The 17,047-nt window shown below is 42.9% G+C and overlaps 1 protein-coding gene across 1 annotated transcript; it reads left to right on the plus strand.

Annotated features, from left to right (window-relative positions):
• Nucleotides 1–820: 820 nt before the first annotated feature.
• On the plus strand, nucleotides 821–16,815 carry tfap2d (transcription factor AP-2 delta (activating enhancer binding protein 2 delta)). Its single transcript, XM_056405737.1, has 8 exons — nucleotides 821–987; nucleotides 1,674–2,192; nucleotides 5,068–5,128; nucleotides 10,747–10,912; nucleotides 12,295–12,413; nucleotides 12,539–12,680; nucleotides 13,813–13,926; nucleotides 15,253–16,815. Exons 1-8 carry the CDS (start codon nucleotides 949–951, stop codon nucleotides 15,467–15,469), a joined length of 1,377 nt encoding a protein of 458 aa, XP_056261712.1. The 5' UTR covers nucleotides 821–948; the 3' UTR covers nucleotides 15,470–16,815.
• The last annotated feature ends 232 nt before the right edge of the window (nucleotides 16,816–17,047 follow it).

Below are 17,047 nucleotides of genomic sequence, written 5' to 3' on the forward strand. Positions count from 1 at the left end.
TAATTTAATTTAGCACAATTGCACATACAAAGCAAACATTGAAAATCTTAATAATAAACATTACTGAAAAATATTTTTAAATGTAGCCATTTTAATTCATAATGATAATATTTTTATCCATCTCGCTGTTATTACATCGAATGAACGTGCACTGAAAAATATGTAAACATGTGTGATTGTTTCATTGTGAAATCGCCAGGTTTACCTCACTGTTAAAAGTGCCTAAAACAGCAATAATGAAAATTCAGCTAAATGCATGAACACAGCTTCGAAATGATCCCCATTCCAAAAGAAAATCCTCATCGAAGCTGACTGAGCTGATCACAATCTTTGTTCTGGAAACAAAAGAAAATCCTTTTTTTATTATAGTTATTCTGCTGATAATTATCGAAATTAGCTGTAGAATATTTCAAAGCAAACTTACATTTCCGTTGAAAATCCGAACATTTTTGAAAAACGACTTTAGCCGGTGTGAATAAAGCTAAAAATAATAATACGACGAAACGCAGCAGAAGAAGCTTGTGAAAATACAAACGGCTCAAAAAGGAAAATGTCCACAAAAAAGCGTAGAAAATGTTGAAAGAAGCACTTGGTTCCTTATTAAGGCGAAGATACAATATTTATTCCTTGTCTCCTGGGATGCTCCGCTCCGTCTATTGTCCTCCCATTCCTCAGTGCTGATGCTTAATTTTCAAAACTTCTATATTACCAAGGGACCTACGACATCAGCCGAGAAATACCCTGCAAGTACAAAATCCGTGAGCCAGCCCCGTCCGTGCAGAGGGGAGACGCTCGCGTTCCGCCAGCTTTCTGCCGTTACCGAGAGCGCGCGAGGGGGGACTTTTCCATTTCTCTCGCTTTTTGGGGATTTTAACGCATTTTTATTATTATTCGATCAGGCCAGAGAGGAGAGAAAAAAAAAACACGGGTTACTTTGGAGAAAGCACAATGTCAGCGACCTTCCCCGGACTTGTCCACGACGCAGAGGTAGGCGAATTTATTCACTTAACATCCTTGAATTTATGAAATTATAGAAGGAGTGTGCTGGAAGAAATATTCTTTGCTTTAAACTGAGATACGGAGGCATTTCGAGGTCTGCTCTCAAGAAGTCTCTCACTGCAATATACTGCATCGCATGGATTTAAAAATATAAATATATACAGGCTATATATATATATGCATGGAGGGAGAAAAGATTCGAGCATCTCACTGGAGCTTGCCGGTAAAAACGGGGCTTTTTATTAGTGTGTGGAAGCAAATGAGGCTCGTGTGTGAGCCGGTAACAGTGTGATTAGAACATTTTAGGGCGGAACACTCCGCTGTGTCTCACTCTGCTTACCTCCCCATCCAGTGTGAGCGAGAGAGCTGGGACAGTAAATTTGCCGGCAGCTCGGTAATAATAATAATATATAACAGCACGCCTTTTAAAGCGCTGCAAGCAGAGTGACAGGCATGCCAAAGGGAGGGAAAAAAAATACCGATGGCTCCTGTTGCCGTTCCCCTCCCGGGCGTGTGGAAATGACATCTCCTTCAGGTGGTTTAAAGTGGGAAAAAAAACGCTTTGAATGTGTGAGTTGTGTTTTTGAGTGTGTTTGGGAGGCAGAGAGAGGAGACACCGGCTGATGCTAAATGACACGGCTCATATATTTCACCGTCTCTTTATTATCTTGTAGATACGTCACGACGGATCAAACAGCTACCGGCTCATGCAGCTCGGTTGCCTGGAGTCCGTGGCCAACTCCTCGGTCGCATACTCCTCCTCCTCCCCGCTCACCTACCCAGCGCCGGCGGGGACGGAGTTCGCCTCGCCCTACTTCTCGGCCAACCACCAGTACACGCCCCTCCACCACCAGTCCTTCCACTACGAGTTCCAGCACTCCCACCCAGCCGTGGCCCCGGAGGCCTACGGGCTGAACTCGCTGCACTCGGGCCAGTACTACCAGCAGATCCACCACGGAGAGCCCGCCGACTTCATCAACCTGCACAACGCGCGCTCGGCCCTCAAGTCCTCGTGCCTGGACGAGCAGCAGCGGCGCGAGCTGGGCTGCCTCGACGCTTACCGGCGCCATGACCTGTCGCTGATGACGTCACACGGCTCCCAGGCCTACGGCGTCGGTATGCACCACCCGGACCAGAGGCTGCTGCCCGCCGCCGGCCTGGGCCTCCCTCCGCCCGCGGCAGACGACCTGCAGGTACCGGCGGCCTACGTGTCTCTTTCCCCGCTCACACACAGTCTCCCTTCACCTCAACGCCTGAGATCCAGCACCTCATTGTCTCCCCTTTCCATTTCCTCCGGCTGCTCTCCTCTGGTTTATTAACAGTAAGATAAGATCAGACATAAGATAAGACAGGACAGGATAACAGACCCTTATAGCTGTCAGAGCCCCAGTGCCCCAGTACCCCTGCCCCACTGGCCTACTATTGAAAACCCCCCCCCCCCCCCCTTTCGTACACACACAGCGATTCCAAAATATTGAACAGAAAGACAGCGCCAGATGTCTGTTGTCTGTGACACTGACATGGCTGCATCTACATTCGGCCTGTAGGTTATCTCCAGCACACGACTGTGTCCTACTCCGGAGTAAATAATATTGGATATCATCATCTTGAGATCATTTTGTTGCCAAACCAAACGTGACTGTACAACAGACTGAGTAAATGTCAAGTCCACCCGGCACCGTGGCTCTGAGAGGCAGGCCTGTTCTAAAGGTTAATTGACTGGCAGTCTATACAATCCCATTGTGAAAGCCGCCCTTTATTTTTCCAAGCGCGCACGTGACCCATATTTTGCATAATTCTTTTCGATGTAAAGAAATGGTCGAGATGAAAACGGATTCGCACGGTGCTTGAGCGTGTGTGCATGTGTGTTTGAGTGTGTGTGTCCGGCTGTCTGTTGAAGCAAAGAAAAGCCGCTGGTTGCTCTATTCTCCGGTAAAGGGCGGATTAACGGATCGGGGTTCAGGGCACAATGCCCAGCTCGAGCACCATAAAGCACCGTAGTTTATCCAATTACCGACTTAACGTCAATCAACTTTGTTGCTTATGCAGCGACATCTGAGCTGGTTAAAACACGTCTCTAGTTAAACACAATTTAACACAGTGACACATCATTTCAGTCACGTTAACTATTTACCAACTCCACTTCGCTTTTATGGACATTTTTTTAATGTCATTACGCTACATAGATGGACAAACAATGACATTTTCACTAAATAGCAACAATCATAAAATAGTTTTTTTTTTTAAAATTATTATTCTAACGACGATAAATCCGAAGAGTAATGAGATGTTTAAAAAAAAAAAAACAACAGGCCAATTTACTTGAATTAATTTTACTTTAATTTAAAGGGTGTGGCAGTTTTGCTTCAGGATGATGATGTGTATTAGAATAAATAAAGTGAATTGTCCCTAAATATAGCATCAAGTTTAGGGAATTATTGGTGTGCCTGCATGTCTATTATTATTATTGTTATATTTTTATTGTTCTGTATGTCCTCACTGTTTTATTTTTGAATAATTTGATTAGGCTATTTGAATTCCTTGATACCAAAAATATGTAATTTATTTTACTAAAACCAACAGCCGGTTTATTTCATTTTAATTTATTTTATTTTTCAAACCACATTGGCTCATAGCTGCTCGTTGCTATAGCAAATATTATTTTAAGCTGTCGGGACATTCAATCGGCGCAGGTTTGACCCTCTATTGAGCCGAAGAAAGAAACGGCCCGTGAACCTGAGCTTGCACGCGGCGGATGCATGAACGGGAACAGATGCGCCTATGGTCTCGTGCAGCCCGGTCGCATCTTTGAGCGCGCTAAAGAGATTTTCATGCTGAACAAAAGCAGCTGCCACACCTTTCTCCCGTCACTAAGCTAATTCATGCAAGACCTCTGCGTTTTGTATATTGATTTTATAATCACTTTAGCTTCGGAATAGAAGAAAAGAAACAGAGGCAGGAGCTGGTTAAGAAAGCTGCAACAAGCTCCTTTTTTCTCCCAGTTTATTTTAATCAGGGCAAGGGGGCTTCTGGTGTGGACCAGGCCTGGAGGCTCGCACGAGGGATTAAGTGTTTTCTGAATAAAAAGGCGCGTGTTCTCCTTTCTTGATGACATTGTTGATAGCACGCGAGTCTGATCTGGAGCAAAATGGCGGCGGTAACAGGTTTCCATATATATTTAGCCTATAGAGGCTGTCGCAGTGTGCTTGTTGTGTGCGGCCCATAGAGTAGGCTATAGCTAACCCGCCAACAGGTTGGTGGCTGCAAGTAATTCTGGACACTTCAGCTCATTTCTGAGTCTGGGTGAGTTGTGGTGTCCTCGCTTTATAGCCCGAAGCCTTTCAAATTAAGCTCGTTTCTGGGTGAGCCGTGAGCTGCATCCTTTATACTACTGTGCCCTCAGTTTTACTCAAAGCCTGCTAAGTGATGTACACTTTCTAACAAAAAGGCTTCCACCACTAGAAAACTGTTCAAAGGGCGCGCAACAGGGCCAGTTTTTTTGTGTGTGTTTTTTTGGACTCTATAGGTGCACTTCTTTTTTTACACTCTCACTGCCAAACTTTACAGTGCTGCACAGACACATAAAGGATGTGTAAGCAGTGGTTTCCAACCAAAGGGTTCACAAGGAAGCCTATAGGCCTAGCTAAATCTTAGGGGTCATGAGATGATTGTTGTGATAGGAAAGATTAAAAAACTGACTTTTCTATTATATTTTCTTGAGTTTTATAATGTTATGGTCTGAAACATTTAGAAAGGCCTTTAGCTCAGCTACAATGCTATTATTATTATTATTATGACTATTATTACTAAATGTTATAGTTCTCTTTATTCTGGTATACCCTATTAAATTTAGGTTTTAGTTTGATTTATGTGCAGCTTATGGGTTTTCTGTATGTGCTGCATTCAGACCATAAAGCACCACAGCTCCCACGTTGGGAAGAAGCAGTTCTTATTGTGTGCTGTACCTGCAGCCTGACAGCTGGCTAAACTGCGCCTCAGCAGTGTAAAAAATGTGGGTAAAGTGATTTCACCTCCCTGCTAGTTCCTAATGAGTGCGTGTCTCCGCAGGGCTCCGTGGAAGCGCAGTGTGGGCTCGTGCTGAACGGACAAGGGGGCGTCATCCGGAGAGGTAAGGCCCCGTTCAAATACTCTCTGCTGCTGTAGCTACAGTAGCTATATACCTGAGGCCGCGCACACTCCACGGCTTCGACGCGACAAGACAGAGAGCAGACAGACAAAACAGGCGGAACACTCCTCTCTTGTCTGCTGTCAACATGTTACAGCCGGAGCGGGCTCCGCGTGCTCTCGCCTGTTTAAACACTAACACACTGTTGAACAAGCGCAGAGACGCTGCTCCCCGTCACTCAAACACCCAGCAGTCAACTTGTCTCTGAGTTTAAATTAAATAAAGTGTCAGCAATGTCAGGAATTAATTCGGCATTGATTTAATATATATGCTACACACTATAGTGCAGCCAACATGACCTAGTAGTGAAATGTATACACCCAGCTGTAGTGTGTCACACAGCAGTCATTACATTACATTACAACACGCTTCCTTTTTGAAGTCAAACCTGTAGGCGACATTTTAACAGTGCAGACTGACGGCTTCCACAAAACAAACAGACTACTATAATGTAATATTAATGTTTATTTTGAGATCATAAAATGGTTATAATCCTCAAACACTGCTGGTGATATCCTCTCTTCTGTAATGAAATTTAAATAGGCCTTTGAAAACACGGGTATAAGCCTACGATTAAACTGTAGGCGTTTAACCCAGTTAATTATATTTTAGCTGCCTATAAACAAATAGCAAACTGTAAAATAATTTATGTCAAAAAAGGACTATCATTAAATTATAGCTCTGTTGACGAAATACATTATGTTTTTTTTTTATAAAGCAAGATTAATATGGTATAGGCTAATAAAAAAAGGAGTTAACGCTATATTAAAGAATAGCTAACTAAAAAAAGCCAATAAAAATTTAAATATAATTTTCATTTAGCAGTTTTCAGTATTTACCAGACATTTGATTGCTTCTGGGCAAATTCTATTCCTTTATTATTTCTTTTCTTTTATCATAGCTATTTATTTGTGGGCTGTAATGTAGGCTCAACCATATCTCAGTATTATTGTTACTTGTATGTTTAATGAGAGCCAGCAGCAGCGTGAACCCTGGTGTTGAAGGGCTCAGGTCGACTCTTCAGGTGAGGATGAGGATGTGGACTCGGTCTGCAGCAGCACACAGCAGACCAGCCTATTTCCTCGCTAGTGGGTTTAAACACGCTGTGCATCTGCTTTTGCTCCATCAAAGCCTGCTCCTGTTTTTTTTTTTTTTTCTTAGTCGGGACTATGTGTAGTTTTCCACACAGAGAGGAAGGCTGTGTCTCGGGTTTAATTTTTCATCAGCTCTGCCTAGGTGTTGGGGCTTTTCTCTCGGATTGACGCGGGAATCCCTTCGCTATCACTTTCGGTTAATGGTGCGCCATATTTGGCCCTGAGCTCAGCCGCTGCAACCATCACAACCAATAATCTTTGCTTTACCTCCCGCTCCCGTATCGATAGCTTCTCTCGCCTCGGGCGGACGCTTTGATATGCTAATGCCGAGCGGGGCCCCGGATTCAGCCGAGATCATATTAATGTTGTTCTTTCTGACTGCGGCTTTGGCGGCATGAATATTCACATAACCTTTTTCAAAAGAAAATCACTCAAGAAACGCGGATCCTACTTAGGAGGAGTCGTCTGTGTTTTTAATCACCCTGCTATCCCTTTTCCAGTTCAGCTCCAGCAGCAGCCTCACAGATCAAGCTGATCTGTCAGACGCGCGCCCCCGCCACTACAGCCCGTGCACGCGCCTCTCTCTCTCTCTGTCTCTCTCTCTCTCTCTCTCTCTTTTCTGTCAAGACATTGGCGGGCTTTTTTTTCTAGAGCTATAAACATTGTTGTTAAAATATGAGGAGAATGACATTTGGCCCGTGTCTCTTTTTCTTTAATTTTCGTGGCAAACTCGTAAAAGGCGCTTGATTCCGCGTGTGATCCCGCCCGCCGCTCGCGCCGCAGCCCGAGGCTACTCTCCGTTGCTTAAATACCGTTATCGCCTCTGGGCCCGCGCGCTCCACTGACTGCACTACCGGCAATAGCTCTTTTCGATTGCCCTTGGCAACATAAAATACAAACTACTTTGAATCAAAACATTTTTAGGGGAATTAATATGATGTGAACCCGCGGCTTTCAGAGACGCGCGCCCCTGTCAGAGCGCGTGAGTCTGACAGACAGGTCTGCCCGGTTTGTGTCACATGTAGACACGGACTTCACACGCGCACACCACACGCGTGCGCATATACACACACACACACACACACACACACACACACACACACACACACACACACACACACACACAAAGACACAGGAGCCAAACCAATAGTAGCCCTATCAATCGATTCCCTCGACTTGAAGTCGCCCATTTTTGACAGCCTGAGTGAAATACAAGTCCCATACTGCCTTGTACAAAAGTGCTGTCCGCTGGACTACAACACGCTTTTGTTTCCACACCGTCGTGATGTCACAGGTGTGCTGTGGGCACGAGCCGCTGTCCATGGTGCTGATTCTGGGTGACATGTCTCTGAAGCTACAGGTCTTACGGCCTCCCTGCGGCCAGAAAAATGGCGCCAATCTAGCACATTTTCCGTTTTTTTTTTTTTAACAACAGCTTCTCAGAGAAAAAAAAAATACAGATTAAATATGAGGCCTAGCTGGTGGCCAAATTGTCCAAAATGCCACGAAAAGATGAGCGCAATCTTCGCCTGCAGCGTTGCTGTATTTGGCCTAAATGGCATCCCTTTTTCTTCATTCCATCATATCCAGCGCGGCCTAATAACAAAGCGACACACCCTGCTGTTAGATTTGATAATGAGGCAGATGAATAATAGAATATAGCCTACAGTACATCAGACAGAAAACCTTGCGTTTCAGCTGCTTGAGACGTTAGTTCAAGTGAAAGTTTAATAATAATAGGCCTACTCAGAGCAGTCGATATATTCCAGGAGGATCCAGCTAGACTGATTCAGATGCAATTAATAATGTGAAAGAGCCTTCACTATCACAACCACAATCATTTATTCACACACTCAGGAACCTCAAGTACACAATGAAATCAACTTGGTGGAAGGTGATTAAAGGAAGGTTTTTGTTTTGGCCTCCTGGGGTTAGAGCAGACAGTTCGTACATACAGACAAATATTGAGCTGAAACTGAAATATAAATATATGTACATAGAAGAAAAAAAAAAAAAATGGAATATTTAAGTAGCCTAAAAGGAGTCTGATGAAGCGCTGAGAAGAAAAGCATTGATCATGCCAGGGAGGATTAATGATACTTGATCATATGTATTTTTATGGGCTGAGTTTGCACCGAGCTGCTATCACAATCATTTCTGGATTGATTTAGGATTCAAACAATATTTAAACATATTTTGTTTACAGCTATACAGTGGAGAGTGTAGTACAAGCTGGAGATCACTGTTCAGTGAAAACCACGCATCTCCAGTTTTGTTAATGTAGACTTTTTTTCCAGATAAACTGGCTGATGGACTAAGAAAATTCTCCTGCTATTAAAATGAATAAACCATTAAAAAACCCATAGTTTTATGTGAAAAAATATTTTGTCACCAAGCTGAACACAGGGCTGTTTTATTAGCTCATAGCTGGAGATACGTGGTTTTCATGGGCTGCATTTTTAATTTGTGTTAAGTTTGGAGGGGATTTTTGAGGCAGTGTAAACAGAAATGTGGATTAAACTACAGTTCATGACGATATAAAAGGCGGTTAATATGAAAACACATCAATTCAGATTTATCATCTTTTATAACATGTGGAAAAGCTTCAGTAAAGTTTTTGAATTTGGTTACTGCAAGAGACTTCCTGTTTGCTCTGCTCACAGACACACAGTTGATTTGTATTCCTTGTATCCTGCCCTGATATGTGCTATTGTTTTAAATAAGAAGCAGGGAGACCTCATGCTAAAGCCACCCTCTAAGAACAGAGGTGCAAAACAGCCTCAGCATCTGCACACCTGCCCCTGAGGCAGGATTCACTGAGGGTTCATTCACTGGAACTTCTCCATGTAACAACAAATTAGCATGTTTTCTACAAAAAGTACATGTTCCAGACTGAACAATGCTGAGCCACAGCTCCACAGCTCCGACAGGTACGGGGTTAAGGTCGAGGACACGGTTATACTTTAATGTATTTTCTGCGACTCAAGGCTTTTCGAGGTCTAAGTGGATTTTTATTCGAAACATCCACTAAAGACCTCAAAGTGCCTGCGCTACAAGTAAAGAAAAGGATCTCCTGCAGCCCTTGTAATAAAAAATACAGCAGCCTCTCATCACCTGCGGCAGCAGTCACTGCAAAATGAGGTACCTATCGAACTACAGACCCCATAATACTTTTCAGTGCAGTCATTTTTACACTTTGTTTTCTTTTGAGAGGGAATTTACATTTTTACTTATCTAGCTCTTTGATAGAATAAATTGTATTATCGTTATTATTATTAATATTATTATGGAAATGGGAAAAAAACCTGCAAAATGTCAGTAACAAATACTTAGAAAGATAAATAATAGATAATAATATAATATGTTAAACCGCATATTTACAAAAAAAGCAGCATGAGGTATGTTGCACAGATGTGTATGTAACTTTCTGCACATGGTCAGTTCCTGGTGTGTGTGCTCTACTAAGTGCAGTGTTTGTTGTTGTTATTACATAGTATAGTAGTAGTAGTATGTTGAGGGATATTTCTGTTGGCATCTGTATAGAACTTGAGAAGATCCTTGTTTTGTTGATAGATTATTGATCAGTTTCTAATCAAATGTGAAAGCACATCTTTAAATCTTCAGGCTATAACTGATGATAATGGCTGTGTATTGTATAAACATGTGAAGGCCAGAGCAGTGTACGAGCACTGACAGAAGTTTGGGTTTTTATTTTTTTTTTTTTAATTCTAATATACCTTTAATCCTTAATAAGCAGAGAGGCATATTGGCATAACACATCTAAATATTTAAAAAAAATCCCAGATGATAAACCTGCCTGACATATTCCAGTGTGTGTCTACAGAGGAACTCTCCTGAAATAGCACAAAAGTTGGTCAAAAGTCTGCACTGCTAAAACAAACTGTTATCAACCTGAACCCCTGCAGGACTACTCAGACACATGGCGCTACATGTAGCACCAAAACATTAATAAAGAATATATAAAAAAGCATTTATCAGGCTAAAGTAGGTTGGAAATCTGCTGGACTGGTCCACGGCTCTTTGGTTAACATTTTGCAGCGGTGAAAGTTTATTCAGTTCCACCGTTGTGCTTTATCATTTCAGCTTTGTCAAAATTAATACACAGAGCAACTTTCAAGATATAGGCCAAGTCTGTCCTCCATCTTCCCACACAGTCAGTTATCTAGCACAGCTTCTTCAAATCACTTGAAGTAGTTATTTACACTCCCATCTCTGACACTTTGATAATGCAGCCATGGTCACTTTATAAGTTTAGCTGTAGTCGTCTTACACAAAGCTAACATGGAGCAGGTACAGCTAAACTCCCTGTACTTGTAATTTGTAATGAGGCCATAAAACCTCATCCAGTGCTTCAACTATTCCTGTAACGCCTCAACATTTGTGGATGTGGAACGTTTGTGGATGCTGAGACTCGCTGTAGCAGGTGTTGTTGTTGTTTGTGTGCAGGGGGGACATGTGTGGTGAATCCTACAGATCTGTTCTGCTCGGTACCGGGCCGCCTGTCGCTGCTCAGCTCCACCTCCAAGTACAAAGTGACCATCGCCGAGGTGAAAAGAAGACTGTCCCCGCCAGAGTGCCTCAACGCCTCCTTACTGGGCGGCATATTGCGCAGGTCAGCATGCATGCACACACACACACACACACACGCACACACAGGGCAGACATGTTACTGTACACCCAGGAAAAACAAGGGTGATCACAGCGTCTTTAATGCATCTGATTTGATGACTTAAAGACAAGTCAAACTAAAAAGCATTGTGTGGTTTTTAAAACTGTGATAGTAAAGAGTCAACCTGGTAGTGTTTTTAAAAAAATCTAACATTAAAAGACTTAGAAAGGTTCTATTGGACTCTCAAAATATTCCCAAACTTACAAAATAATAGTGAAGTAAGAGGAGAGTGTGACAGAGGGGGCTTTTAAAAGTGAAAACGCAAGTTTACAAGCGTAAATCTGGCTGGTGAACGTCGGAGAGCGGCTGCCTGAGTCTTTGCAGCCCTCAGATGAAACAGAGGATATACAGTAGCGTCCACAAAGACTATTGTAGGCGAACGAGGGGGCCGGGGCTGCACGCGCCGCCATGCCCAGGGAGCCAGAGGGAGGCGAGACCAGGCCAAAGCATGCCAGGATCAGAGGAACCAGAGGAAGGCAAGAGTTGCCAGCGCTGTATTATTGATGAGGTGGAGAGAAAAAGAAGGGATGGGGGGGGGGGGGGGCAGAGATAGGGTATGGCTCGTCCTACAAGATGAGGCATCAACAAAGTTTAAAAAATAGAATAAAATAAAAAAGTGCAAATAGAGGTGATGATGCTCGTCTGGAGTCAAATAAATCACGTCCACGTCACAGAAATGTTGAATGTGAGTCGTGGTTTCACATTACTGTTGGATTTGTGTCGTTTGCCAAAGTTTTTTTTTTTTTCTTCCTGTTTTTTTAACCAAGTCAAACTGTTTTTTGTTGCGTTTTTTTTTTTGTTTGTTTGTTTTTTTCCAGAATGATAAAAAAACCATCAGTAATTTCAACCAGAATATCCCAGAAGGATCTTTAAAGTTTTATGTGATGAGAAGTTTGCACATACGTTTCAAGATTAAATCAGAAATGACAGGGACGGTTGTTACTGTTTTCCAAAATAGAACCTCTCACTCTGGGTATAGAAAGACATAAATAAATGCTCAAACAATAAAAAAGAGGGAACTCGTGGGAACTAGTGACCAGGAAGCATATTTAATACATAATGAGTTGACATGTTTTAATTTTATACTCTTTGATTATATGATTAATTTCATGGCTTTGTCTATATTCCTCCATCCTAACTTGATTAAACACACGTGTCTTTGTAGAACAAGGACGCCAGATGATTTGATTTGTACTATGGCTCAAGCTCATCACTATGTACAGTGATGATGATGTGTGATCCAGATATTCTGTTATTTTTTTGGGTTTTATATTTAAAAAAAAAAATTGTTGTTTGATGATGTAAAGTTATTTCTTTTCCCACAGAGCGAAGTCTAAGAACGGAGGCCGGTGTCTTCGAGAGAAATTAGACCGTCTAGGCCTCAACTTGCCGGCAGGACGGAGGAAAGCTGCCAACGTCACACTGCTCACCTCCCTGGTGGAAGGTGTGGGTCCAAAAGACTTTCCAAAATGTTTTAGTTATAGTTTCATACACTAGTTTTTTTTTTTATCCAATCCTCTCCAGCGTTTGTTTCATCCGTCTTTTTTTTTTTTTCTCATTTGTGTTCAGGTGAGGCGCTCCACCTGGCGAGGGACTTTGGCTACACCTGTGAGACAGAGTTTCCCAGCAAGGCGGTGGGGGAGCATTTGGCGAGGCAGCACAGTGAGCCGAAAGAAACCAGCGCACGCAAGAAAATGGTTCTGGCTACAAAGTAAGAACAGAAACACACACACACACACACACACACACACACACACACACACACACACACACACACACACACACACACACACACACACACACACACACACGGTGATGTGCACGCACAGATACACCATACACATGAATAAAATAGAAAGGGAGGCATGCTGAAGCAGTCTATGGCTTCAACTATTCTCGGCAAGATGCAGTATGTTTTATTCTGAAATTTTCCCAATGTCGTTGTTTTCCTTTCTTGGCAATGATGGAGTCTTCAGGTCACAACTTCTAGTTCAAGTTAGTGTTTGGATACAAGTCGATACATTTAGGTGACAGTCAGGATCAGTTCCAGATGTTCAGCAGGGGCCTAGAGCATTTTGCATTTTGAAGCCAATTTATTTGTCACTTTATAGCTGCTACTGAACGAGCACACCACTAACCGTCCATCCTGAGGTAAATCTCTGATCAAAAGTGCCCGGACCAACATGTTCTGCAGCGAGGAAACTGAGTCAAGCAAATTAATGTTAAGGAGCGGTTTGTAACCTTCTCACAGAATTATAAAAAGTTTGTGTTGTGACTATAGGGACACGTTCACACTCAAATTCAAATGCACAAACGCACTTTTCATGCATAAAGCATGTATTGCGTTTTAAATTTTAAGATATTCCACATTACAGGGCTCGTATTTATTTATCAGTAAGAGCTATATTTATATTACATTCCTACAAGCACTGCTGCACACTGAGTACTGACGGTGCTGAGGGGAAACTGCTCCCACTCTTTTCCAGCTGAGCAGATTTTTTTTTCCCTAATAAAGTCATCCTAACAATGATTTTTCAAAAGTGAGTGAAATCCAAAAAGACAGCCTGACTTTGCATCTGCAGAATGTTTGGTATCATGTGAAAATGTTTTGCTTCTTTTTGCACTGACGTTGAGCTTTCATTTGTGCGCTAAGACGAAGTTACTTGAATGTATGTGGGGGTGGGGGGGGTGGGGGGGGTGGGGGGGGTGGGGGGGGTGGGGGGTTGATTGAAAACGATGAGGATGGGTGCAGGAAAAAAAAGAAAAGAATGAAAAACAAATTGCAACGGTTGTGTTGGAGACAGATGGTAAACCCTCAGTCCCTCCCTCCTTCTGTCTGTCAGGCAAATCTGTAAGGAGTTCCAGGACTTATTGAGCCAAGATCGCTCTCCTTTGGGCTCCTCCAGACCGACCCCCATCCTGGACTTGGACATCCAAAGACACCTCACACACTTCAGGTAACACACACATTTTGCTGCATGTAACAAATCATGGACAATCATGCAAATCCTAGACTCTGGCTCTGTACGATTAAAGCCACTGAGGCGAGACAGCTCTCCTGCTCCGTTTTGGCTCTGACCTCTTTGCCATTTTGCGAAAGATGCAGCTGTGCAGTTTGTTGTTTGGCACAAGCGACAGAGGAGGAGGAGGAGGAGGAGGAGGAGGAGGAGGAGGAGGAGGAGGAGGAGGGAACAGCGGCTTGTTAGCAGAAATGTCACATCTATGGCGTCATCCATTCCAGAATATACAGAGTTTTTATCAAACCTCCAAAGGGAAATGTTCTGTATGTCGAGCGCCGGGCCGAGAAACGAGACACGAGCTCGGATGCATCAACGGGGATGTGACAGATTGAACAACAGCGTCCCTCTGGCAGTTTAACAGCCTGGTTTGAAAGGTGACCGGGTATTTAGGCCCCGTGAGAACGTGCCTGAGGATCTTATAGAGGATCTATTTTATGGCCATTTCTTTTTTTATCTTAACTATTTTTATTCTGCAGCCTTGTATTGTTTCATATTATTACTAGTGTGTGCGCTTTAATTTGATTGGACAGTGAACTTTGTTTGAGAATCACAGTTAAGAGTTAAGAGCGCTGTGGTAAAGAGGATTTGGGTGAGCTTTAAGGAACGACATAAAAACATGGCTGATTGTGACTGTTGACCGACTCACACAGTTGCTGTATGTTTTTAAAGTAGGACACTGTCTGTTCCAGGCCTGCAACTAAACATTATTCTCGTTGATGATTATTAATGATTTAGTTTAAAAAAGGTCAGAAAATGGTGAAAAATATCCATAAGATTTTCTTAAAGCCTATGGTGACATCATCAAATCAAATCAAATCAAATCAAATCAAATCATTTCCCCTGACAACAATCCACAAAATAAAAATCCTCACAGTTGAGAGTGTAGAGATGATGGGAATATTTGACATGTTTGATTGAAAAATGGCTTTCATATCTATTGATTAAGTTGAGTGATCGTTTTAGCTCTGATCTGTATGTCATTTGTTCAAATGTGACAATATTCAGGCATCGAATTTACTAAAACCTGAGTGTTTCCTCTGGAAACAGCATTTAGACCATCAGGACATTTAAAACTCTCTGACAGGGGTTAGTCTGACTAAAGAAACTCTTTTAGGAGGATTAGAAGGGAGAGGCAGGTTTCACTGCAGTGTACAGACTGAGGTGAAGCAAAGGAAACCTGCATCACCCTCAAGTGAACCATTGACGGAACAAAAGGTTTTGGTTTGTCGCTGTTCTGATGATTGTTTCTGTTTCTCCCGACAGTCTGATCACTCACGGGTTCGGCACGCCGGCGGTCTGCGCGGCTCTCAGCACCTTCCAGACGGTCCTGAGCGAGATGCTCAACTACCTGGACAAAAACTCGAGCGGGAAAACAAGCGGGCCCACCGACCAACAGATCAACAACAGCTCGGAAAAGACGCAGCTCCGGAAAACAGCCGAGCCCCAGAGCAAAGACGGGAAAACAGAAAAGACTGAGTAGCCCCCACCCACCCGGTCCCCGTGCCTTGGAGCGCTGCATTTAGGAGTGTGTGTGTGTGTGTGTGTGTGTGTGTGTGTGTGTGTGTGTGTGTGTGTGTACTCAGACAGGATTTGTCAATTCCCACGCATCACTGCGTCTATATTGGGACATTTCATATTTATTGTTATTTATTTATCTTCTGTTGAAACGTAACACTAACCTGAAGTGTCCCAAACAAGACACCCTGATGTGGGAGTGTGTGTGTGTGTTAATGTGTGTGCGTGTGTGTGTGTGTGTGTGTCATGACAAGGAGGAGCCTCGCCATGGAGACGGCTGTGACTCATCCAAGACTTTTATTTCTTTATTTATTAATTTTGAAAACAGGAAGTAAACATGGACGTGCTGACATCAAAGTTCTCCAGGACAGGGGTGGTTAACTGCCAACATAACATATTATATACATATTATACACGCACACACACACGCACACACACACGCACACACACACACACACGCACGCATGCACGCACGCACACACACACGCACACACACACATTAAGGGGTTTTTGGGTAATTTGATGTGAATGAATTTGATTCAGGTTTGGATTTTCTGCAGAAATACAAAAGCTGAAACATTTTTTTATCCTCTGAAGCTTCATTTTATCTGTTTGTATTAAATTATTTTGAAAAATCTCTCATACTAACTACAAAAGTTCCAGTTTTGCTTGAATTCTCTGTCAATTGAATTGAAATTATTTACCTAACAAAAAGAAAACCCAAACCCAGACACATGCACACACACACACACACACACACACACACTCTCTCACAAACACACACACAGTCTTTTTTGCAAACCCACCTGTACCTCTGAGAGCACTTGAACCACACCATATTTTTATTTTTTATTTCTACGCTCTACAATCAGTGCCATAGCAACCAGTGTGTTTACCATGTGGACGACAGAGAAAAAGAGACTGTTTCTGGATGTGAGACTGGTGTGACGCCACCGCCTGGGGTAGGATACGCTTTGGTCTGTGTGTGTGTGTGTGTGTGTGTGTGTGAGTGTGAGTGAGAGATAAAGAGAGTGACAGTGAGAGAGAGAGAGAGAGAGAAGGGTCCAACTCAGCCATTTTGTAAAAGGTGACTTTGCGGTTGCCGTCGTTCCTCTTCCCTGTGCATGTCTATCTTTGTACACTCCCCAGATCGCAAGTTTAGCCGACACGAGCTCTCTGACTCGCTCATGAACATTTGTAAAGATATATATAAATATTTAAATTACTTTTCTTGTAGGCTTTAACTATATATATGTTAAATCCCTACCTTCTAAAATGCTGGTGTTCAATAAAGACAGTTGCTACGTGTTCTACTATTTACTCTTGGCTTTAAGATGTACTGCACGCACGCACGCACGCACACACACGCACGCACGCACACACACGCACACACACACACACACACACACACACACACACACACACACACACACACACACACACACACACACACACGGCATATATAAACATACATACACAGAGAAGGAGGCAACAGAGCAAAGAGAGACTAAAGAGAAGCAGCGCAGATCAAAGCCGGCAACTG

The sequence above is a fragment of the Seriola aureovittata genome, chromosome 19 (assembly GCF_021018895.1).
Source record: "Seriola aureovittata isolate HTS-2021-v1 ecotype China chromosome 19, ASM2101889v1, whole genome shotgun sequence".
NCBI classification, from domain to species: domain Eukaryota; kingdom Metazoa; phylum Chordata; class Actinopteri; order Carangiformes; family Carangidae; genus Seriola; species Seriola aureovittata.